We start from the raw sequence: 26,906 nt of genomic DNA, 5'->3' as shown, positions 1-26,906 counted from the left end.
AAAAGAGGGATGCCGAAAGGGATAAGAGAGGGAGAAGCGAGCGGGAGATGGAGAAGGATGTCGGAAGGACGTTTGTAGTGAGAGATCGAGGCAGTAGAGAAGGAGGCCGAAGAGAGGGAGATCGGAGAGGTACGACAGAGACAAGAGAGGGAGCAGAGAGCTCAGGGTTCAGGGAGACGATAGAGGGGCTGTAGGAACGAGAGAAAGGTGCGGGAACAAAATGAGGGGAAATGACGGAGACGGTATGAGCCAGAGAGAGCCCCGCGCGTGAGTCATATAGATGATTCTCAAAATCAGTCGAAAAGCACTTTCTATCGTTTACTCCTTAGGACATGAACTCCTGAGTCATGAATGTTCCTGTATATGACATGAATTTCGATACTCCCTAACGACCTCAGGACATAAACTGCATAATGCGCATGAAGATCAAGTCCTAAGTGCACTAACCCCCCCCCCCCCCCCCCCCCCCCCCCCCCCCCCGCGTAATAATGAGGGAGAAAGAGAGAGACATAGGAGAGCGACAACGCCCAGAGGAGAGAGAGCAAGATCCACTTTCGCGAGCTGAGATGCGAGTTCAAGTGGATGAACCAAGATTTTGGTTATAATCATGATCCACCCATTTTACTCAGGGTGAGTTCAAGTAAATGAACCTATTCATCCACTTGAACTGGTACCCAGTGCGTGTGCTAACGCATCGGGGTTAAGCGAGAGTCTAATGTAATTCACTTTCACTTACCCAAACGTGCATTAACAGGCTATTTAGAAACGTCTAAACCAGGATTTCATCGGATCCACCTGATGAACCGGTGAGGAACCAGAAGCTGAATCTGAATTCAAAAACTCGATCCAGAACACTACGACGCATGTGCGCAGTTGACACGGACACATAAACCGAAATTGGGTCACACATGCATGCAACCTCTTGCACGCATGCCAACTTCACGCATGCAGAAGAAAAAAAGAGCCAAAAGTTAGGACAAAAAATAAACTAAGAAAAAACGAAGAGAAGGAATGACGACGGTTCCTCCTTCAGAAACCGCTTTCTGGAAATCCTGTGTTGGTCGTTGGTACAGGGGGAAAAGGAAAAAGAAGGTAAAAAAGAAGGGTGAGAGCTTACTATTCATGTACTGAAGTCTCTGTAATGAACTCCGTAGCAACAGCAGGCTACGTACGCTTGATAGCAACCTGCAAGTCACGAAGAGGCAGCAACAAAAGAAAATTTGGATTGAACCATGCCATCCTATTTTTTATGGATGAAGAGAGGGAAGAGTCATTCAAAGGCATAGAAGAGTTCAAAGTATTCCTTTTTTAACTTATCCAGCAGCTGGTTTTTGAATGATATTTGGATTTCAGAATTAGACAAAGAATTGAATTTTGGCAAAAGAGGATTTGTTTGGTAAATTTTATTCTTACCAGGCTGATCCAGTACAAATGAATCCGATGAAAATCAGGACAACAATCATTGTCATGTGTAGGCATCTAAATTTAATCATTAAAATTAGGACCCCAATCATTGATATCAATCAATGATCAATATTGAAGGAACTTAGTCAATAATTAATTAATGGTCAAAGTCTAAGTTTTTGACAATCAAAACATAAAGGTTTTATCAAATAGTCAGTCAACTGTCAAAAGTAGAGTTTCCATCAAAATCAAACTCCATTATTGAGATCAAAGCTCAATCAACTGTCATAATAAAGCTAATTGTATGGGCGGGCCATAGTTAATATCTTATTAAAAGAGAAGACCACCTAAACATCACCTAAGAGCCACGTAAGCAAAAGGAGTTGGCTAGGCTTGAGGCTCGAGCTCGAACTCGAGTTCAAAATATTTAAATCGGACTCGGCTCGAACATAAGCAGGTGTGATAATTAGAAGTACATGTATTGGGACATTTACCAGACCAGGGGACAAGCACACTGCTACATAGTTCATGATAAGCAGGGCAGTTCAGTTCACCTACAAAACAATGCAAGCCAAATACCACATAAAATCTTCAGATGATTAAAATTTTTTAACTTATAGATAAAATTAAGTAGACTTGAACTAGTACCATTGAAACCGGAGAATTGGACGGGGCCAGCATCTACATTGAAACAACCACAGTAAACAGATAAACCAAAAGAGTCAAATAACATAAAAAAAACTTCACTTATGACACAGCAGAGACATCTAAAATTGATCCAGATGAAGAACAGTAACTAAGCATAAGCTTGAGGTAAGTAGCAATAGGGCAGTAACCTTCTGCCTCCCTATTATGTGTACAGCCTGACAACTGCGTAGTATTGCAGTGGTAAGCCCCCTTCCACTGATTGCATGGAGAGGTAACAAACTCAGTTCCTTGGTTGTGGCCCCAATCAAGGCGGTCTATAATTAGCAAGTGTCATTTTTTAAACTACTGATCTTGTATCAACAGATCTAGTCATGATTTCATTCATAAGGAGTCTCTCTTCCCAATGAGAGCCTGCAAAACCAGTATATGATTTACAAAGATGAGAGAAAACAAAGGTGCCAGCTAATGTTTGACTATTTGGGTAAAGTTAATTTCAGCTCACATGCCACTGCCCATGCAAGAGTGTTGCCGGTCGTGGGTCTTGTAGTCAGCATTGGAAACACCATCTGTGAAGGAGATGAAATTACTCATGCTCAGATGAAGCAACTTCAACAATTATTGCAATAAAATTAGTCCAAACCTTCCGTAGTCTTTGCCTTTTGTCCTCACCAGAGACATCTTCCATTGTACAATTATACCAACAATCCCCAAAGATAGAGGGATCACCATGAGGATCACATGCTGGCAAGCCAGGAACTGAAGTCACAGTAAGCTCTCCAAGCTACGAAATATCACAAGAAACAAATTGGAATGGAACTGATTTAAAAAAAAGACAAGATTGTATATATAATATTGCAATAACATGTCTAAGGCCGACCTTCACAATATCTGTAACACTTTGACAATCTCTATCAGCAGAATGTCTGACAGCACCATAGTTTAAATATATCCTAATGGGTAGCTTTGAATCCCTCTTGAACTTCTTCGGAAAGTCCAAGTCATGCCCTTCATTTCCGATGTTGAGTCCTGGAAAAATCAGATTGCTCATAAACTTGAGGTGTGACAGAATAAACCTTACTACCTGGACGATTCCTTTGATTGAGTATCTCATCATGGATACAGGAATGAGTTAGAGCATCCTTTTGTCTGTGTTATTTGGCTTGTATATGCAGATGATTTTCTTTTAATTTAGCATTTGTGCTCTCAATCTAGATCAGAAACTGTTGAAATCTTTACAAGAAAAAACCAAAGCAACATCAGAAAATATAAAAGCATCAGGGTAAAAGACTTGAAGGGAACAAAGCCAATCAAATTTTTTGGTTACTCGTAAAGAAACTAAATGCTCCAATGTCCATGAACTTAGATTGCTGCTAAACAAAGTCACCTTATATTCTATGAACTTGCGGACAGAACAGAAAACACAAGTTAAGCATAAAATGAAATTCCTTACTCAGTTACTCCAAACTATAACCGTGGAAAAGAGAAATGATCGCTTTCCTACAAATTTTCCTTCAAAAAACCTCCCACATATCTCCAAGGAGTGAAAGTAAGGAATATTAACGAAAGCAAATGAGTTTAAGTGTCAATCAGCTAAACGCAAGCATCCTCTGAGAATAAGAAATAAACAACTTCGTAAAAGGAAACCTTTTTCCCTCTCGTTTTGAATTTTGAAGCTAGAAACCTAAGTGAGACCATATACTGAGACCCGAACCCCACCCACCAGCTTCCGAAACCTAAGTGAGACCATATACTTTCTTAAAATACGGGAACCTTCCAATTTGATCCTAACGGATTTTTTTACCTGAGGCATGTCTCTCAAAGACAGCCTCGTCTGGCCGAAGCCGATCTCAGCAAGTGTGTTCCGACTCCTAAGGGTGTCTTTAAACCGAGTCGGCTCGCTAGCGACTCGAGTTCGGCTCGGTTTTGGTTCGGTTCGAAACGTTATATTTTGAGCTTGAGCCGAGCTCGAACTCAGAAATGGACTCGTTTACATTAATGAGTCGAGCTCAAGTAGAGCCCGGTTCGGCTCGTCAGCTCGCGAAACAACTCGTTAATAGAACGAGCGATTCGGAGATCGGGAGACCTCTCTTCGTTTCGCCTACGAAACCCATACCTCACTCTACCATTTCCATGCCGTTTCAACATGATTTTTTGCGGAAATCGCTGTCCATTGACAGGTATTCAGGGGAAATGGGGGATTTGGTCTTCAAATCCCTCGTTCTCCCTCTCCCTCTTCGATTCCTCGATTTTTTCCTCTGCGATTTCTGTCTCTTCTTCCTTTGCGATTTCTGTCTCTTCTTCCTCTGCGATTTCTTTCTCTTCTTCCTCTTCGATTTCTTCATCCAAAGTTTTTCCTCGCTGACGAGACGAAATCGACGGTCCGACGGAAGGAGGTAAGATTTTTATTTAATCTTTCTATTTTTTTTTGTCGCCGAGCTAACCTCAATAATCTCTAAGTCTCGCTTCGTTTCTCAGCAGTGCTCCTTCACTCTTGGAAAGTCTTTTTGGATATCCGAACGGCAAACACTTTGTTTATGTAAGCAAATTTTCTTTTTCTCAGCTCTGTTTTTTTTTTTTTTTTTTTTGCAGATATTTGCAGCTGACAGTTCAAAGTGCACTCGGGAAGAAATCCTTGGAAGAAAACTGCCAGTATGAATTTTATTTCATGATTTTGAGTGTTGATATTGTTTGATTTTTTGAAACGGTGAGTTCTTGATTTAAGGGTAGAAGGTAATGCACTGTCACAACGTACTGGGAAGATCATTCTATACAGATTGTATAAGGATGTTTCCTTTTCCTCTATAACTTAAAGAAAAAGAGCTTTGGGGGATGGATTTTCCAACAGAGATGGTCATAATTATTTTCTTTGTTCTCATGTCTTATTTCAAGTCTCATCTCACAACCTCTACTGTTTCAAGGAAATCTCGTTTACAATTCCAATCTTAATGTTAATGTTAAAGTTAGTTTTAAGTGATTTTGGTGGGTGAGAGGCATTCAAATTCTGGCAGTTGGTATTGTAATATAGGTTCCTCTACTAGATGAGTTTTTGGTATACTCTCTTTTTCTTGCAATTGTTTGCATCTCAAATAGTTCAATGGTGCTTCAGTGATACGTGTTCTTACTAGAGGTTGACCTATTTTATTCTCTTAATTATTTTTTTCATTTTGTTTTATTTTTTGCTTGAGTGTACCATCAATTGCATTTTAGCTGGCTGAGAGCCAGGAAACTTCATACTGAGTTATGACATTCAAGAAGGAAAGGGCTTAGAGTTCTCCTCAACAAGCTCTAGGGTATCAAGCTTCCCTTTGGTTTGATCTTCGTTTTCGTCTTCCCCATGACTTCCTACTACCCCTATGGTAATGTTTCGAAGACCCGTAACCCATGGCAGATTGCAGATCCTCCCAAAGAATCCTTGTGTCATATCCGGGACCGTAACAACTGGTATCAGAGCGGGAACACAATGGGTTATTCTATATCCCAAGAAAGATGGATTGCTATGGGTAAGGAATTGGAGGAAATACGAGCACGGTTAGATGCTTCCATTGAACATTATGGAAGGGAGAAACTCGTTGTTGCAGCAAAACAGGTCATATGACCTCAAAATTCTATCTCGGACGGGCAGAACGGCCCATGGCCGGAAAAATCAAAAATTTCGTCTCGAGAGGCGGACGCAGAAAAACAACAGAAATTAGTCCTCCCCTGCACACGGGAACAAGCCAATGTTATGCACGCAGCCATATTCCGTTCCGCATGGGAGGGGGAAAATTTCCGTTCCGCACGGGAGGGGAAAAATTTCCCGGCCATTCCCACCGGGAAATATTTCTGAGAGTCTGTCTCGAAAAAATTCCAATCGGCAAAGCCTCCAAGGGCTGCTAGTTACCACAGGAGTAGCACGAGACTCCGTCGGCGACAATTTCGCCCTGTTCGGCGACATTCCAATAACAGAACCGTCGACATTCTAGCAGAAGATCGTCGGCGACATTTCCACAGAAGACCGTCGGCGACAATTCAGCAGAAGACCCGTCGGCGACATTCCAGTAGAACCGTCGGCGATATTCCGAGAGCCCTCTGTCTCGGCAACTCTCCCATCGGCGAAGCGAAGCCCCAACGGGCTGCTCTTCATCACCGAAAAATCAGGCGATTCCATCGATGCCGGGAGAGAGGAAGGAGACGTCCGTCGCCAGACTTCGTTGGTGCCGTGAGGAAAGGATCCACCGGCCGCAGTTCGGGAGTGCCGAAGGAAGAAGACGACTCTCGATTAAATTTTCCTAACTTACGAAAATTTAATCGGCCCGGTCCGCTGACTCTCACGCCAGACCGGGTTTCGGAACCGAGTCAACCCAGGTTAACTCTGACTGGCCCAAAAAAAATAAAAATAAAAAAAGTGGGTGAACAGAGGGGGTGTCATAGCTATCGCGGATGCTACTTCAACACCTATGAAGACGTCGACATACAGACACTACTTCCGAGCTTGAGGACAAGCTCGTCTTCCAAGGGGGGTGTAATGTTATGCACACAATAACATTATTATTTTAGTTGTTTTATTTAATTTACTTTATCTTATTTTAGTTTTAGGCCATAGGGGTATTTTGGGAATTATTTATTAATAGGGATATTTTTGGAATTATTTATTCATAGGGATATTTCTGTAATATTTTATTAAACCCTAACAGGGTGAACCCTATTTAAGGGGTAAGAGTAATGAGAAAATGAAGCATTGAAGTATTAAGAATTAGGTTAAATCTAGCGTAGAGAGGCTTAGAGTTCTCCTCAACAAGCTCTAGGGTATCAAGCTTCCCTTTGGCTTGATCTTCATTTTCGTCTTCCCCATGTCTTCCTACTACCGCTATGGTAATGCATGGAAGACCCGTAACCCGTGACAGATTGCAGATCCTCCCAAAGAATCCTTGTGTCAGATCCGGGACCGTAACAGGAAGGGTGGGGGAGAAAAATCCCCCACCTTGTCATTTGTTATGTTTTTGTATATCTGAGAATGACTTACTAAGCTCAAGTGCAATAATGTTTGGAAAATAGTTGGTTATCAATGATTTTTTTGCTCAAATTCCACTGTTCTTCATAAATGAAGTTATTATTCTAGACTTTCAAATATTTTTATGTTGTGGGATCTTGTTTCTTTTTTGCCTTCTTATTTTTAGGTGCCTGACCTCTTATAAAATTTTGTACATTTATCATACATTTCAGCAATAAACAGCAATGGTATTCAAATTGTTACTTGATATATTTTAGCAATGGAATTTTATTTCATGATTTTGAGTGTTGATAACACATTCGGTTCAATAATATTCTATTATAGTTAATGGAATCAAGAGCTTTCTTAATTGCATCCAACTTCTTTTTATTATAAAAAAAAAATGTTAGTTTTTGTCCTTCTTTCTTAATTCTCATTGAACTTATATCTGTTGCTGTTCTAAAATGTTATATAGCTTGATGTATTAGCAAAAGTGATTTGATAGTTCCTTTGCTATCTTTTGGAAATTGAGATCTTGTGTGCGAACCTTTGATGTCTTAAATTTATTCATCGGATGATATATGATGCCTAAACCTTGTCAAATGTTCATATTTCGTTGAATTGATACGTTAGATATAGACGGATGTAAATTATCTCTCTTTTTTACAATCAATTTTTATCCTTCCTCTTCGATTTCTTCATTTGAAATTCTTCCTCGCTGACGAGACGAAAGCAACGGTCCGACGGGAGGTAAGATTTTTATTTAATGTTCAATTTTTTTTTCGTCGCCGACCTAACCCTACAAAATTTCTAACTCTCGCTTCGTTGCAGCAGTGCTTCTTCATTCTTGGAAAGGCTTTTGGAGATATCCCTGAACGGCGAACACACTTTCGGGTTCTGTAAGTGTTGATTTTTTTTTTCATTTTTATCATTAATTTCTTGGTATTGAGGTTGAATTTCATCAGAATGTTAGAAGAGAATGTTGGTGTGCTTATTTCCTTCTCTTAGAAGTTTTTAAATTTATATGTAAAAAAAGGATCGGTATATTGGATTGGAAACTATTGGGTGCAGGGCTACTGGCTCAAAGAGACCCCGCTGCATTGAAAGACAAGGGTCGTTCCCGATTGTCACAATGTCATATACCTTCCTCTAAGAATAGACAAGTATCTTAAATTATGTGTAGGATCTTTGTTGTTTGGATAACTTTCTTTTCTTTATGTTTTTAATTTGTAATTTTTTTTTTTTGTAGAAGTAAGAATGTCAACACCTCCTCAATTGACATCAATAATTAACACTAGTTCTAGTGTGGCTATAAATAGTGACTCAACTCCACCAGAGTCACTACCCTCTGTCATAGAATTGGGCCCAGATGAAATTACCATAAATGAGGATGAAGGTGATTCTACTCATACTTCAAAAAGACAAAAAAAGTCTCATGTGTGGTTGGAATTCAAAGAAGTATCACTTAATGGTAAAAAAAAGGCTCAGTGTGTTCATTGTAAAATCAATTTGAGTGTTATTAGTAGTGGAGTGACCACACATATGAGTCGACATTTGAAACGTTGCAATAGTAGAAAAGTGGCAATGAGAAAACAAAAAACCTTAAACTTTCAACTAGTGGGAGCGGGGTTTAATGTTGACCAGAGTCCATCTGGACTTCCTTTTATGGATTTTGGAGAAAAATATGATGAAGCTAAAATGGGAGTACTCATTGCTCATTGGATTCTTATGCATGAGCATCCATTCATGATAGTAGAAGAAGAGGGATTTAATTTTGTAATGAAGATGGCAAATATGAATTATGAGAAAATATCCTGTAAGACCATTAAGAAGGAGTGTATGGAGGTGTATGAGGCAGAGAAAAAGAAATTAAAAATTTTGTTAAAAGAGATTAACAAGATTAGTCTTACCACGAATCTTTGGAAGTCTCAAAATCAAAAAATTGAATACATGGTTATTACTGGGAATTTTATTGACAGTAATTGGAAACTACAAAAATGAGTCTTGAGTTTTGTGCATGTTCCTCCTCCTCATCGTGGCGTTGATATAGCAGATGCTATTTACAAGTTTTTGAAAGAGTGGGAGATCGAAAATAAATTTTTTAGTATTTCAGTTGATAATGCTGCATATAATGATGTTTGTATCAGAGTTTTGAAACAAGATTTTTCAAGGAAAAAAAATTTGGTGTGTGGTGGAAAGTTGTTTCATGTGTGTTGTTGTACTCATATTTTGAACTTATTAGTCCAAGATGGTCTTGTTCAGATTAAGGATATCATTGATAATGTGCGTGAAAGTGTCAAATTCATAAATCTGTCTGAGGCTAGACTTCGCACTTTTTCTGAAATTGTACAACAATTAGAACTTGGTGAAAAGAGGTTGGTTATTGATTGTCCAACTCGTTGGAACTTCACTTATGACATGTTGTCTTCTTCATTAAAATTCAAAGATGTATTCTCTAGATTTAAAGTTAGAGAACCAACAGATGATTGTTTGCTAAGTTCTGATGAATGGGAAAAGGTTGACATGGTGTGTGAGATTTTAGATGTTTTTAATGCAGTTACTAATATAATTTCTGGGAGTGACTACCCTACTTCTAATTTGTACCTTAGTGAGGTATATAGGATAAAAGAAGTTCTGGATTTTCATTCTACAAATGAAAATGTTTTCATTAGGACAATGGTTAGTAGAATGAAAGAGAAATTTGAGAAGTATTGGGGTGAATGCAATTTATTGATGGTTGTTGCTTCAGTTTTGGATCCAAGGGTCAAATTAAAGTTGATCGAAATGTGTTTTCCAGCGATATATTCTGAGGAAGCTACAATGAATATAAATTTAGTTCGACGCACCTTATATGAGATCTACGATGAATATGTATCCTTATATAATGTGGATATTAGAAATGGAGAGATTTTTTCAAGTACTAGCTCTATGGGTGTTTCCACAAGTCGTAGGCCTTCATCAAGTTCAGGTTGGTCAAAGTTAATGAGTTATATGAAGCAAAAGGATCAAGTTCAGGTTAGTCAAAGTTAATGAGTTATATGAAGCAAAAGGATGTAGTTAATTCACCAAGGTCAGAATTGGAAATTTATCTTGAAGAAGGTGTATATAGTTGTGAGGAAACTTCAGAATATGATTTTGATATTTTAGAATGGTGGAAAGTGAATCATATGAAATTTCGGGTATTATCTAAGATGGCAGCAGACATCCTTGTAATTCTCATATCCACAGTAGCTTCAGAGTCTACATTTAGTGCTGGTGGTAGAGTAATAGACTCATATCATTCTTCCTTGGCACCAAGTACAGTTCAAGCTTTGATTTGTGTCAATGATTGGGTTCGGGTTCTTCATGGTGTAAAGAAAAATCAAAAGGTGAATTTCTTTGATCAATTCTTTATTATGATATTTTTTAGTATATTTTTTAGTTTTATTTATTAAAATTTTGTTTTATGATTACAACCTGAGAAGAAGAGTGTAGAGATAATGTTACCAGCTATACATGATTTTTCATATTTATCTCATCATGGTAATTTTAATATTTTTAATTACATTAAGTAACTAGTAGTGGAAGAGTATTTTTTTATCTGACAATAACTAACTTTTTTTTTGTCATAGGTGGAGATTTTGCTCATGCAGGGACGTATATTATTTTCTAGCATTAAGAGAAACAACTATAGTTTGTAATTTTATAATGGATTTATAGTTTTTATTTGGGTGATTGTAAATTGATAGTGATATTTCATTTAATTTTGTTGTGTTTGATTATTGTATGAAGTTTATTTATAATATTATGCAGTGTATGAAGTGTTTAGATTATTTTATGGAGTATTTATGGAGTGTTTATGGAGTGTTTATGCAGGTATTATATATATTGATTATGCCCAATTTTAAGTAGAGGTCATGCTGAATTTTATATAGGTATTATATACATAGATTATACTCAATTTAAGAAGCGGTTATGCCTCAATCTTATACATGTATTATATATATAGGTTATGCCTAATTTTATGTAGAGGTCATGCCCAATTTTATGTAAAATGTATGTATAATTTTATATATAATTTATTTGATATATATTTTTTGAAATTTTTTAAATGTATGTTGAGGCTCGAGTTCTCAAAGCTCGGCTCAAGCTCGGTTAAAATTTGTGGGTTCGAGCGCGATAACAATTTTAGGCTCGGGATGAGGCTCGGTTTGAGGCTCGGCTCGATGCCACCCTAGGGGGGGTTAGTCAACTTGAAGGACAAGATGATCTTCAACCACATAACGCCCTTCTCCACTTGAAGTCGTTAGTGGAGCGCAGATGAAGCTTCATCTCGATGCAGGGGATGAAGGAAGCCTTCATCTCCACGGTTTAATTTCAATCATGTGGAAGAAGGCCCTTTTTTATCTTCTTCGAATTGAAGGACGGGCGACGCCCTCGGCCTCGCTCTCTCTCCTCGCACCCCCCCCCCCCCCATCGCGCGTCGTTTTTTCTTTTTTCTTCCTCTCTCCCGCACTGCCTTCCCCACCGCCGTTCGCCGGGCCAATAGCTTTCGCCGCGCCACCGTCGTCCACCGCCGTCCAGCAACCGAGAACAAACCCGAGGAGAGCTCGAGAGAGTCTCCGTCGAGGTGAGTTCGACAGTAGTCGCTCGCCAAGCCGAGAAGAGATCCGAGAGGGCTTCTCCGGTGCAACTTCCGCTTTTCGACCATCCTCCGGCGTCGGTTACGTATTTCTGACCAGTCCCGGAGCTATTCCGACTCCAACCGAGACTCGAGAGAGCCGGTTGGAGAACGTCAGCTCTGTTTCGCTCTTCGCCAGATGTTACCTCCGTCCGTCGGCTTCTAACTGTCGTCGTCGGCGTCGTCTCTACCTCCGGCCACTCACTATTGCTACCCGACGCCACCAATTTCTGGAAATTGTAGCACCCGTGAGAACGAGTTGCTGCCCGAGCGAGAGGAGGAAGAAGGGGAGTAATTCGTCACTATTGAATTTAATTTTTCATATAGTTTGAACTTAGGTTTTGAATGTTAATTGAATCTGATTTGATAATTAAGGTTTATTTAAGATTTGTTTTCTTGATATTTGATTAAATTAGCTAATTAGGGTAAGATTATAATTGAGGTTGGATTTTGGTATTTTAATCCGATTTCTGTCTTTAACTCTAGGCGCCCGAGAGGGGCTAGACGCAAGGATTGAGAATCCGGATTCGTGGTTACGTGGCGCTCGAGAGAGGCACAAATCACGGTAAAATCCAAAGTTGATAATTTTAGCATCATCACAATAGGAAATTGATTCTCTGCATTCTATTGTAATCCGATCTTTGTCATTAACTCTAGGCGCCCGAGAGGGGCTAGACGCAAGGATTGAGAATCCGGATTCGTGGTTACGTGGCACTCGAGAGAGGCACGAATCACGGTAAAATCCAGAGTTGACGTTTCCTGTTGTGCAAGTAGTTAATTAAATTATTGCTTGACAATTTAGGAAGTAGTTAATTAAATTATTGCTTGATAATTTAGGATATAATTAGTGTTTAGTTCAAATTAATTCATTATATTTGGTTAGGCTAGTTGACTGAAGAATACACAAAATTCAATCCTCCCTGGTAAATAAAATATAATTAAAGTATGCATTTGATTAATATATCATCATTAATTATGTCAACATATATTATTAATTAATACAATACAAATCTATCTTATGTTATTAATATAATATTTTTTATTCCTTAATCAGAATTTTCTTTATTCACTCTATTGTATTAGTGATTTAATAGTGGTAATTAAAATATTGTTAACTCAGACACTTTGGTTTAATTAGTTCATTTTTATAATTATTAAAATCAATAATTTTAAATTTCTATAAGATGAAGATGAAGATGAAGTTGTCTTGACTAATACCCTATTTCAAAGATTTCAAAGATGAAGTTGTCTTGACTAACACCCATTTCGAATATGAAGATCATGTAGATACATAAGATGAAGATGAAGATGAAGATCAAATTTTCATTTTGTTGACTAACCCCCCCCCCCTAGTTCCTCCTAGTTTGAACCCCCCCCCCTAGTTCCTCCTAGTTTGACCCCCCCCCCCCCCCTAGTTCCTCCTAGTTTGAAGGATCACAAGTCACGACCCTCTCCCTGATTGCCCAAGTGAGGACATCGGCCTGACTTTCAGCATTTAATATACTTATATTGTATTGTCAAATCCAAGGCCGGCAGAGACGCTAAAGGATCTAGATAACCTTATGTTGAAAAAACTAAATAGTAAGCTGGGTGAAGAAGACCCCACTGTCTGGAACGAGATAGAAAAATTCCCTATTTTTTCTTTTTGAGTATGTCTTGAGCAAGACCAGACCTCGAACGTGGAAAACATATGCGAATTCTCTCTTTTGTTTCTTCTAAGCTCAACTTTAGCCATTCGGTATGACATTTATGTGGGGTCAACCGATTCGCATTTTCGCTTGGGCTTCAGTGATATGGGAGAAACAAAGAATGACAAGCAAGAACATTCCAATTCGATCCCTAGAGGCTTATTTAAGCACTATCAATTCAGCTTCTAAAAAGAGACAGGCGTAGGGGAACTGGCTGTACTACTGCCCAAACGACAATCGGGCTAGTAGGTTCCAAGCTCGACAGGGCAAGGAAAGTCATTAGTACCAGTAGTAGTAAAGCAGGCTTTCTTGAAAGCAAGGCAGGAAAGGCAGATCTGTTCCAAGCTGTTAGTGGTCAGGCGAGGCGAGAGGATTCTAGTGGCTTAGTGCAAAAGCTTGAAAAGGATTCAAGGTACTCGTGAAAGATTGTTGGCATGATCTTTTTTACTTTGTACAGCGCCAGGGCGCCCTGTCGTGGCAGAGGAATGTGGAATGCCCTGCATTGTTAATTGGACTCCTAAACAAAGTGAAGTTGGCAATCTTTGGTGCTTTGACGAAGGAAGCCTTCAAGTGATAGGGGGCCGGCTTGCTGACTAAAACTAAAAGAAGATGGGAACTTTAGGGGGGGTAAGATTATCCACCACTTGAATCGCGCAACACATGTTTCTTCCCCCGCGCCCCCCCCCCCCCCCCAAAGGAAAATTATCGTCATTTCCCTTTCTCCTATCCCTCTCTCTCGGCCTTCGTCTCCCGACGATTTTTTTCGCCCCATCTTATTCATCTCGTCTTCGCTCTCTCTGCTTTCTCTCGTCATCTCTCGTTTTCGCTCTCAGTTTTCTCTCATCATAGCTCGAGTTTTTTCGCCCCATCTCCTTCTTTTCTTCTACGCATCTCCTCTCCGTGTCTTTCTCGGCCTCACTCTTCCTTCTCCCTCTCTCTTTTCCCTCTCGGCCTCCCTCTCTTCTCACTCTCGGCCTCACTCTTCCTTCTCCCTCTCTGGTCTCCCTCTCGGCCTCCCTCTCTTCTCACTCTCGGCCTCCCTCTCTCTTATCGGTCTCGCTCTTCTCTTTCATCCCCCCGATTTCCTTCAATTTAACCTATTCCGGTTTCGATATCCTTCGATTTTCTTCAATTTTCGACATTTAGGCATCAATTTCTTCGATTGGTCTTAGATTTCCCCATTCGGCAGTGGTTTTCCCCAAATTTCAAAAGGTAAGTACCCTAATTTTTTTTTCAACTAATTTAGTGTTGTATTTGATTTAATTTTAATTTATGTGCGTAATTTATCTTGATTGTTGTCTAATTATGGGATTTAGGGTTCAATTTCATCTTGAGAGGGTTTAATTTCGGGATTAGTTGGGGTTAGGGACTTTTAAGGTTTTAAGGTCTAGGGTTTAGTCTTTAGGTATGGAATTAGGGTTTATGTTTTTTTTAAAAAAATGGGGTTCTCGGTTTTTGGGGTGATAGTGTTGTAAGGGCTTAGGGTTTAGTGTTTGGGGCTTTTATGGGTTTTAAGGTCTAGGGTTTATGGTTTGGGGCTCTTAGGGGTTTTAAGGTCTAGGGTTTAGGGTTTGAGACTTTTAGGGGTTTTAAGGACTAGCGTTTAGGGTTTGGGGCTAGGGGTTTTAAGGACTAGGGTTTAGGGTTTAGGGTTTATTTTAATTTATTAAGGTTCTCGGTTAGACTTTAGGGTTTAGGGCTTGGGGCTTTTAGGGGTTGTAAGGTTTAGGGTTTGGGGCTTTTACGGGTTGTAAGGTTTAGGGTTTAGGGTTTATTTTAATTTGTTAGGGTTCTCGATTAGGGTTTAGGATTTAGGGGTTTAGTCCAGTTCAAACAAGGCTGAGTCGCCTACACGGGCATCCATTGGCCAACGAAACCTGACCCCCATCAATGACGATGTACGGTTCATTGTGACTACGAAGTCATATGGGGTTCTACTAGGGGTATTCGGTGAATTTGGACTTGATGAATTTATTTTCTCATTGTTCTAGTCATCTGCTATGAAATTAGTTCGATTAATTTTGAAATATTTTAGAATGTTGTTGAATATGTTTGAAGTGCTATGGAATTTTCTTGCCATGTGGTGAGGAGATTTTGGTGTTATAAATATCCACCATATGGTATTTTGTTATTTGTTAGTTGTGTTTCTGTGTGTCCCTAGTTACTACGACGAGTAATGGTTGTCTGATAAAAAAAATTTCTATGAGGACCATCTTGGATTTAGATTATAAATGGATGGAAGAAGACAACAAACTCCTTGATCATATGACATTTGGAACTTCGATGATGACAACAAAATGCTCGATCTCTTGGTTGAGCAAGTCAATATGGGGAATAGGATGTCCAATGGAGTTTGGAAGCATGAAGTGTATTTAGATTGTGTCAATAGGTTCAATGAAGACGCAACTAATAAAAATACTGTTGAGCAGGTCAAGTATTGAACAAGATCATGGAAGAAAACTTACCAAGCAGTAACGAGTTGTCTCAACACTAGTGGGTTCGGTTGGGATGTAACCACACATTGAGTTACTGCATGTCATTCTTTATGGCAAGACTATATCAAGGTCAGTAAATTATGATGTACTATAAAACATTTTTTATGTTTTCCACATTACTAGAACTCTATTCCAAGCCATCTAAATGATGTTTTATTCTTGTAAGAGCGTAAAGAAGCTGAAAAATATAGACAACAAGGCTGCCCCCTTTATGAAAAATTGGCTTTGGTAGTGGGAAACTCAATAGCCATAAGGACAGTAAGTCAAACTGACGAAGACATGTGCAATGATGTCCAACATGAGGAAGAAAATTCACGCTTGGACATGCTCGAGGATATCGATTTAGGTAGAGATACTCCTTCGCCATTCTTTACAGAAAATGAGTTGGCACCTGATCAGTCTCAAAGTGCTAATCCGTCAACTTCAAGTCGTCGTAGAAAGAGACCGGACATGTCCATCGATGACCATTTCATGTTCCACGATAAAATGAAAGAAATTGTCGCGGTATTGCGTGAAACTGTAAAACCTAAAGATGATAAAACCGTCGGAGAGAATTGGTATGATGCCCTCACATAAATCTCGGACCTATCGATAGAGATGAAATTTCGTGATCCTCTATTGTTAGATACACAAATGAAGAAGGACATGTTTACGAAGCTGCCAATGGAAGAGCGACTCAGTTGGCTTAAATATTATTCTGGTGAAATGTAGTCAATAGTTTTAAGTACACTATCTATTTTGGAAAAATTATTTTGAAGTTTAATTATGTTTTTTTAATTATGACTTTATAAGACATATCATTGATAGATTATGAATGTTATTATGGTTAAGATTTGGGTTTTCATGATTGTTGTGTTCTTATTGTGTGGATGAATATTGTGGGTGTGTGATTGGAGATGGCTTTATGTAGGTGTGATTGAAAATAATTTATGATTGAAGATAAGGGTATGTTTTTGTGTTTATGACATTTAGGAAGAAACAAGAATTATTTTTGTAGTCGGCATTGTAATTGTGGTGATTGTATTTGCCGGTTTCCATGGAAGACAAAAATAGGATTGTAAGAATGATAGCACTCACATGTCTTATGTACATGATGGGAAAATACTATCTCAGCCATAGGTATAGACGTGCACTACGTCCTCGTGGGATTGATGGTCCGATTTATTTGCAAAAGGCATTAGCATTCACTTATGTACTTGTAGAATGGGAGGGATCAACAGCTGATTCCCGTGGACTGAAGGACACATTAACTTGCCGAAATAGAATCTTTGTACCTGAAGGTAAATAATATTTTTTTATGTAGTAATTTTGTTCTATTTTATCTTCAATTATCTTATATGGAAAATATTTTGTACTGTAGGTAAATATTATCTAGTCGAAGCTGGTTATGCAAATATGCCAGGATTTTTGACCCCATATCGAGGAACTTGTTATCATCTACAAGAATTTGGGGACAACCTTCCTAGAAATGATAAAGAGTTTAGACCGAAGGTACTCATCTTTCAGGAATACTATTGAATGAACTTTTGGTGCATTAAATACTCAATTCCAAATGTTGAAAGGCGCTCTACCATTTTCTTATAAAATCCAGATGAAAATTGTAATAGCTTGTTGCATATTACACAATTATATACGTAAGGAGGATTATAATGATATGTTTGAATTGGAAGATGATGATTCGGATGATGAGGTTGGTGGAGGAGGTGATGAGGTCCGATTAGCAGGTGTAAATGAGGATAAAGATAGCGATGATAGCGATGATCTTGGGGATGAAGACAACCTATCAACAACCATGCGGAGGCGCCATGCATTAGAATCCACTAGAGCCGCACAATTTCGAGATGCCATAGCGACTAGCGTATGGATTGATTATTAGCGGTTGTACTTTATTGTTTTTGAACATGTATGTTGTCGTGCGTATGTACTAAACTAATAAGTTGATGATTTTAAACGCATGAACTCATTGTTAAAAATAATTTACGTTAATTATATTTGTTTTTGTTATTTTATACTTTTTTCACGTGTTTAAAATTTATTCTAGTCACATGTAATTAGTATATTAATTTATAATCAACTGTAATCATTAATTACTTTAATTATCCAATTGCTATAATTAATTAAACAAATGGTTTTATGTTTTGTGTTAATATCTTATTAATTATTAATACGTAAAAATATATATTATATTATTGATAAATTAATTTATTTATTTATTTATTAAATATTTTTTTATTACTGTATTAACATAGTGAGTTTTAATATCAAAATATATCTTATGTTATTAAAAAATTATGTATTTATTTATTATATTCGCTTATGCTATTTTTAATTTTTTTATTTTTTTTAAATCATTAATTGGTTTAATTATCCAATTGCTATAATTAATTAAACAATTTGGTTTATTTATTATATTCTCTTATGTTATTTTTAAAAAAAATTAATTAATTTTTAATAATTTATTGTAGTCACACGTAATTATTATTTTAATTTATAATAAACTATAATCATTAAGTAATATAATATAATTTTTCATTAATTAGGTTATTAATATATTCTAATACTACACGTTAAATTACTTATAAGTATAGTAACCATATTTATTTTGGTTAATTATATATTTAGATATATATTCTATTTAAGTATATTATAAAAGGTTACTCATTCTCTTCTTCATTTTGGGGCACTAACACTAAAATCTATTTTTCAATACACTTAAACTCGTCTACACTAACACCCAAAGATGAGTTAAAATTAAATCAATTTATTTCAGTTCAATTCAATTCTTCACTTTAATTCAAGTTCATTGTGGAGTAGTTCATTGTGGAGTAACCACCCCCCCCCCCCCCCCCCCCCCCCCCCCCCCCCCTAAGTGACTCAACGGACTAAGGGGTAAATAAAAGGTAAATTTTACCACCCTATTTTTTTTTTATTTTTTTTTGGAACTGGTCCCTGTGAGCTCCTTCCAAAAGTCTCTAAGAAAAATTCAGTTTCCGATTAGGACAACAAACGGGGATGTCTTCGAGGACGAAGGTAATTTACAGTATGTGTGAGAGAGACGAATAGTAAATTTAAATCTAATAACCCCATACCTCTAAAATTCACATTATTTATGTGTATTTTCCGTCTAAAATTCGGTTTAACCCATCCCTAACTAATGACGCAGGGAAGAAGCCGAGAGTTCAGAGGGATCCAACTGCCCTCTCTTAGAACGCCCTCCGAAGCTCCTCGAACCTCCCCATGTCAAACTTGCGAGCCCGCATCAACTTTCTCTGTTTCGCGTTGAACCGGCTCTCGAAGAACCCCTCGAATGAGGGTTCCTTGGAGGTCCGCAAGAAGAAGCTGTACCCGCCCACGAAGTACAGCGACGTGACGAAGAAACAGATGGGCTCCATAACGTCCCACGACAGCTCCCAGAACGTGAGCCTCATGAACCCCATTGTCTGGGCTACGAACAGCCACAGCCCGGCCCAGAGCTCCCTCCGGACCAGGGCCTCGGCACGACGGTCGATCTCCTTCTTCTCTTTCTCCATCTTCTCCAGCACTTCCCGTCTTGGATCGTTCTGTGAGGAGAGTGATATTGGAATGACGCTCTCCACTGCTTTAGCCACCTGCAAGAAAAATGCAGGGATCAGAATCACATGAGCTGAAGATCAATTTTGGGTTTATAATATCGGTTGGAGCGGACAGTAGAGACGATACCTGTAATAAAACAAAACGTTAAAAGGTTTTTTAAGCGCAACCCTGTCTTTTCATATTGCACTACTAACGCGTGTACAGTAACTGAAAATTTTCTTATATACGGGAGAGCACGCGAATAGATCACAGTGCTCATACGTGTCCAGGACGGAAGTAAAGATCTATTGGTCTGAAACGGTGGACACTCCGTGGCAAGTGACAACCATGGATTTACCTGAATTAAGGAACTGGGCTCCACGTTGATGGCCGAGATGACAGTTGGTTGAGCAGAGTAACCTAGAGAGAAGACCAAATTTTCTTTTATCTTATTTTCTAGTTTTTCAAATTCTTTCTTCTGAGTTTTGAAATTAGCCTCTCTTTATAAAAGGAGAGAGAGAGAGAGAGAAAGGTTTGGTCTGGTTAGTAATTAGCCTCTCTTTATAAAAAGGAGATAGAGATAGAAAAAAAAAAAAGGTTTGGTCTGGTTAGTAATTGGCCTCTCTTTATAAAAGAGGAGAGAGAGAGAGAGAGAAAAAGGTTTTGGTCTGGTTAGTAAGAACTTTGGCCTTCGGAGGCGTTAGGGGACTGAAATCCGGCGCCATCTCTATGTTTGAAGTGATTTTGAGGCGGGATCTGTAAAATACCAATCACCAAATGAAAAATATAATCCTCTTTTTCCTGTAGAGAAGACAGCAGAAAAATAGAACGACGAATTAGATGGCGGTAGAAGTAGAATAATGAAAAAGTTTAACGTTTCAGACGATTTAAGAAAATAAAAAAATCGTTTGAGAAAATTACTGGAAGAAGACAAACCGGATAGAGAAAGAGGAAAATTAAAAGAAATCGATCTAAGCAGGCCGTTAGCTAATCTCAATGGGGCGCCCGAAGGCCAGATCTCTGGCTCATCACGGGGCAAGGTAGTCCTTGCGCGAGGAACATCTGGAAAAGATTCGTGGACAGTTGACACACGGCCTTCACCACTCGAGAAATTTACGCCGGCTACCGAAGGAAGAAACCGAAATAACAAAAACAATGAATCGGAAGGGGACCATTACCTGTTCCGGATGCAAGAACACGACGTTCCCTAAGGCGATCACGGCACCGGATTCGTCCAGCATTCTTGCGATGCCTACAATCTCCTCATTGCTTTTTATGCCGTCAAAGCAATCTCCGCAGATCTCGAGAAACTCCGAATTCGAAACACAACTCCTGGACATACCTCTCAGCCTCTCCTTCACCATCTGCATCTGAGAAGCCCAGAGGAGCTTCTTCGCTTCGATCACCGAAATCTTAAGAACCGCATCCTTCTCCGGCATCCCATCCGGTTCCGGAGGAGCCAGTCCTTCCAGCCGGAGGCGCTCGCCATTGATCACTCGCAACCTCTCCATCAGCTTCTCGCCAACTGGCAGCCCCAGCCGCTCCGCTGGCGTCGCCGACTGGAACAGTTCCCGACTCTGCAGCAGCCGCCTCAAGAAGCCTCTCTCCTCCGAACCCTCGGGAGAGAGCATCTTCCGGAAAGAATTCGCCGGCAACGCGGCCGAACGGCGAGCCTGCGCGAGGTTCAGAAACCTCCACGCCAGGCTTTTCCTAAACGCCATTGATGAATGCAACTACGAGAAAAGTTTTAAAAAAAAAAACAGAGAAGAAGAAGAAAGGGTAGCGAATTCAAAATCGAGGACGACTCTGTGCTGATTTCAGCATTAATGTGGATCCTGCGGGTTTATATAGGTCTCGACGCGAGGACGCAAGGAAAACCAACGAGTTCTCGTATCTCCTCGCGATATGTCTCAACCTCTCGGGAAACAGATTATCGTACCCTTGCGTTGCCTGCGTAAGGACGAGTTTAGCTATCCGTTCCGCAACAAACATGGAACAACCCGACGCGCTCTCAGGGAGCATTATCGTCATTTCCTTTTGTAGAGTCAAAGCAGTATTAGTTCCGGATCTTCCTTCGCTTGCGCTTCGACGAGGAACCCGACTGCAACGTGTAACCATATTTCGTGTGGAGTAAGTTAAGTTATCTGCTTCGGTTGCCATTCGCAACCATGTCTTCGACACCCTGTGTTTTACCCTAATCGGACTGGGACCCAAAGACACTAGGATACCAAAATACTATCTTCCTATTTAGACGGCTTTGGAACGTGGTCTAATTGTCTGACCGAGTCCTAATTTGATCTCACCCGTGTCTTCTATATACAAGATGAGTCCTAAATAAAAAAATTATATTAAACAAATATTAATTAAGGTTATTTATTATGTAAGACCCACATGAATAAATAATAATTATATGTTTGCAACTCTCACCGGTTAGGATAATTCTGAGACGTATTAGGTTTCATAAATTTAAGGCGATTTAATTGACACGTAGGATATGTGATGGACGACAGTCCTATCGTTATGGGGTTTTTGGACTAAATCAGAGTTGCGGAACATAGACATAAATTAGGAGAGATTCAAGCTGGGGATTTTTTGACCCGTTTTTCACCTCGTTCATGGCAAGGAATGCACCCCCCACACCAAGGATCCGAGCTTTTCCTAGGCCACGTACTCCTCCTTCCGCTCCCACTAACTTGTAAATCCTCGCCGATTTTCTCTTTCTGATCTTCTCTTCCATTTCTCGCTCTCCTCTCTTTCCAATCGCGATAAACGTAAGACGCTAAACAAACGACTTCCTCTAAAAGACAAGAATACCCCGTTACATTGGGTGCTCCGATATTTCGGGAGTGTCTTTCCATTAAAATAATAATGATACACGCACTCGACCTTATCGTTATCCCCTAATCAATTCCCGCTCCTCAAATAATAAATTTTTATATTTTTAAATTTTTATTAGACGACAGAGAGAAGAGTGAACAAGCCATCACGCCTCTTTGTTTTTATTATTTATTTATTTTTATTTTTTGAGAAAAATAATTGACGAGGGCACTTACGTTTGGGTCTAACATTGTCCAAAATTTTAGATATTTTTCAGGATATAAGATCACACAAAATAGCTAGAGATTCCTGGCCAGTTGCAGCAAAGGAGGCATGCGGGGCTTGCCAAATGCATGAAAGATTTCGTTGAGCATCTCATGCCGATTCTTCCTCGTCTGTAACGTCTCACACATAACGTGGCAGATGAGTAATTTTTGAAATTTTACTTTTTTTTAAAAAAAACTATTGTTTCTTGATTCCCCAACCACGTATCTTAAGCGTACTTAAGCTTATTATTTTCTTATTTATAGTACTAATATTTTATTTTAAATATAAATATATTAGCTATTTAGAGATTAGGAAAATTGCATAGGCATCTTCTAGATAGATGATGAGTTTCTCATAAATTAAGGTTGCGTTTGAAATACAAAAAAATGGAGAGAAAATAAATTAAGGGTTGCTTGGAAGGAAATTTTGAAAAAGTGAAGAGTATTTAAGTAATTTACAAGGGAATTGTTTGATAGCCAGAGCTAAACGGTCGACGAAATCTCAGAAGTTAAAAGTTGGGGGAGAGATTACCCGCTAAACGCGTCAAACAACGACGCAACTTTCGTCATCAGGAGTCGGTGTTGACGGCGTTAGGTCAAAGTAACGACTTCTGTACTCTCTTTTAGGCGGGCACAGTTGACGCCTCCCCCAATTTAAAACAATAGAAGCCGTTACATGTGACTTAACGACACTCACATCCTCGGCGTCATTAATTACGACAGAGTCGTCCTCAAAAGATTTTTCAACGTGAGAGGCACTCGAGACGCTTTGTCCTTCGTTCAAATCATGCTATTTCTTGCGGCCATAAAATTTAATACCTAGTAACTCTCTACTTCTTAAGTGGTTTAAGATATTTTCTAGGAATTCCGAAAGCGAAAGTGAGTTTGGCCGATGGGCGTGATGGGGACGTGCGGCGGCAACAGCCGTTGGATGACAATTGGGACGAGGACAGCTGCATGGCACTCCGAGGTTGCGGGAAGCGTTTTCACCGGTTACTTCACGTGTAGTTGCAGTGGTGTACCAGACGTCTGTCATGAAGTTGAATCAAGAATATTGATTTATTATGTGGGTCCTTTTAACGTTTGATTACCTTTTGGTCAAGATTACTCACTTTTTGTTGGGAATCGGTAGTCAACAAACATAAAATTTATTTTTATTTTCTTTTTTAAATTTATTTTATTCACCTATGGGTTAGGGGTTAGTCAACTTGAAGATGAAGATCAATTATAGCAGCTACTTAGTTTATCTCTTTACATTGTTAGCGGGGGTTAGTGCCCCAAATGGATTCTTAAAGATCAAGTTTATGTCCAATATGAAGATCATGTTAGTCATGTACATGAAGATCATCTTCGCACTTGGTATTAGTGTTGACGACTTCATGTGCACTGGAAAACAATTTTTAGTGTTAGTGCCCCAATATGAGAAAAATATAAAAAACAAGAGAATCTCTAAACCTTTAGAATGTACTTAATTACAATATAATCCTTAAACCCCAAATTAGGTAAAACAACCATTATTACTACACAAATAAGTTATTTAATATATAATTAAATATACTAATATATTTATTAATTGAATTAGATATTTTATTGTGCATTAATATGGTAATTACATGAGCCAATGAAATACCTACATGATTAATTAAAAATAATAAATAAATAATATTATAAATAACAAATACAAAAGTAATACGTTGAGTTATTAATTTATTAATAACATATGATATACTTTAACCTAAAAAATGAATAATTTAAGAGAAAAAATTGATCTAATCATAACTTTAACACACTATATATTTGTACATAATATATTTTATGTATTATTAATTAATAATATATTATCACAAAATTTAAAACTATTGGTTTAATTAACTATAGCAATCGGATAATTATGCCAAAAATAATTTATCAAATATTTATTTGAACAATATTTTAATTATGACTATTAAATCACTATTTTAATCTAGTAATTGTAAAATAAATATATTAAATAAATAAAAATAATTATTTTATAAATAAAAATTATAAATTAATGATTTTTATGAAGATAGTTTAATTTTTCCTAAGTAACTTAGGAAAAATTAAACCATCGTCGTCTTCCTCAGCTGCGAGCCAGACGGCAACGGCGACGGCCAGCGACGGCGGCGGGCAACAACGACAGGCAACACCGACAAAGGGCTACGGGAACGAGAGAGGGCAGCGGAACGAGAGAGGGTTGCGAAAACACCGAGAGAGGGTTGCGGCAACACCGAGAGAGGGCTGCGACAACACTGAGAGAGGGTTGTGGGAATGAAATGGTAGAAGAGGGTGTGCGGCAGAGAGAGCCCCGAGAGATAGCCCCGCTCGCCGAGAGACAGCCCCGCGTGTGAATCATGTAGATGATTCTCAAAATCGGGCGAAAAGCACTTTCCGCCGTTTACTCTTCGGACATGAACTCCTGAGTCATGGATGTTCATGTACATGACATGAATTTTGGCGTTCCCTAACGACCTCAGGACATGAACTGTGTAATGCGCATGAAGATCATGTCCTGAGTCATGTGCACTAACCCCCCTTAGTGGAGTTTCAGACTTCAAGTCATCTCGATGACAAAGATGAAGCAGAACATCATCTCCATGTTATAATTTAAGGAATCTGGTTTTTGACCCTTTTTGCCAATCATCCAGATGAAGTAAACGTCGGGGTTCGAACCCTAGACGTTTTTTTTTCCCTCTCTCGCTCTCTTCTCATTTTCATTTTTTTCTCCCTCTCTCCCGCACCCTCTCTCTCGTCTCCTTGCACCCCCGACGTCTCTACTCCCTCTCTTCTCTCGGACTCGCTCTCCGCCCTTCGTCTCTTGATCTTTTCCTCTTCATTTTGTTTGCTCTCTCTCCCGCACCCCCTCTCTCGTCTCCGTGCCTCCCTCTCTTCTCTCGGACTCGCTCTCTGGTCTCCCTCTCTCTTATTCCTCTCGGCCTCCCTTTCTTCTCTCTCTCTTCTCTCTCTCTTCTCCCTCTCTTTTCCCTTTCGGCCTCCCACTCCCTTCTCTCTCTCACTATTATCTTTTCCCCCAAAGTACTTTCCGATTTTGTTCGATTTCTCCCATTCGATTTCGATTTTCTTTGATTTTGACATTTGGGCATCGATTGCTTAATTTCTACTTCGATTAGGCATCGATTTCCCCATTTTGACTAAGCCCTAATTTTTTTTCCATTAAATTAGTGTTTTATTTAATTTAATTTTAGTTTCAGTGCCTAATTTGGGGTTGTTTGTGCATAATTGTGGGATTTAGGGTCTAAATTCTTGATTCGGGTTAGGGTTTATTTTTAGGGTTTGGTGCTTGGTATTTAAGGGACTTGGAATTAGGGTTCAGTGTTTATGGTTAATGATTTATGGTATTTTTAGGGATTATGGTTTTTAAGGTTTAGGGGGTTTGGGATTTTTAAGGTTTTGGGGATTTTGTGTTTTTAAGGTCTAGGGTTTTTTGGGTTTAGGGTATGGAATTAGGGTTTAGGGCTTTTAAGGTTTAGGGGCTCTAGGGTTTATGGTATTAAGTTCTGGAATTAGTCTTTAGGGTTTAAAGTATAGTAGGTGATAGGGTTTAGGTTTTATTAGGGAATTTTTAGTCCAATTCAAACAAGGCTGAGTCGCCTACACGGTCGTCCATTAGCCAACGAAACCCGACCCCTATCACTGACGAGGTATAGTTCGTAGTGACTGCGAAGTCATATGGGGCTCTACCTGGGGTGTTTGGTGAATTTGGACTTGATATTTGTGTTTTTGTATTGTTTAGTGCATATGCACATAGTGAAAATAATTTGATTAATTTTGAAATGTTTTAAAATATTGTTGAGAATTTTTGAACTGCTATGGAATGTTTTTGCCATGTGGTGAGTAGATTCGGGTGTTATACATATCCACCACATGGTATTCTATTTTTTATGGTTTGTGTTTTTGTGACGGGTAAAGGTTGTCTGATAAAGTTTTTTCCATGAGGACCATCTCGGATTTAGATTATAAATGACTATAAGAAGACAACCAACTGCTTGACCATATGATATTTGAAGCTTCGAAGATGACAGCAAAATGCTCGATCTCTTGGTCGAGCAGGTCAATATAGGGAACAAGTTGCCTAATGGGGTTTGAAAGCATGAGGTATATATGGACTATGTTAATAAGTTCAATGAAGATGCAGTCAATAAAAAAACTGTTGAGCAGCTGAAGAATCGAACAAGATCATGGAAGAAAACATACCAAATAGTAACGAACTGTATCAACACTAGTGGGTTCGGTTGGGATGCAATTACACAACGAGTTACTACATGTAATTTTGTATGGTTTGACTACATAAAGGTCAGTAAATCATGATGTACTATAAAATATTTTTTTATGTTTTCTGCGTTAGTATAACTCTATTCCAAAACTTGA

The 26,906-nt window shown here is 38.8% G+C and overlaps 1 protein-coding gene across 1 annotated transcript; it reads right to left on the bottom strand.

Moving 5' to 3' along the window:
- Positions 1-18,837: 18,837 nt before the first annotated feature.
- On the bottom strand, positions 18,838-21,217 carry LOC137953445 (calcium uniporter protein 2, mitochondrial-like). The gene is made up of 2 exons (XM_068800865.1): positions 20,595-21,217; positions 18,838-19,472 (listed from the first exon to the last, which is right to left on the bottom strand). Exons 1-2 carry the CDS (start codon positions 21,135-21,137, stop codon positions 19,068-19,070), a joined length of 948 nt encoding a protein of 315 aa, XP_068656966.1. The 5' UTR covers positions 21,138-21,217; the 3' UTR covers positions 18,838-19,067.
- Between the last annotated feature and the right edge of the window lie 5,689 nt (positions 21,218-26,906).

The sequence above is a fragment of the Aristolochia californica genome, unplaced genomic scaffold (assembly GCF_029961685.1).
Source record: "Aristolochia californica isolate CCGP_79_NKW_82.1479 unplaced genomic scaffold, dmAriCali1.0.hap1 SCAF_16, whole genome shotgun sequence".
Classification (NCBI taxonomy): Eukaryota; Viridiplantae; Streptophyta; class Magnoliopsida; order Piperales; family Aristolochiaceae; genus Aristolochia; species Aristolochia californica.
The sequence above is the reverse complement of the archived record's forward strand: the minus strand, read 5'-3'. Positions and strand labels throughout refer to the sequence as shown.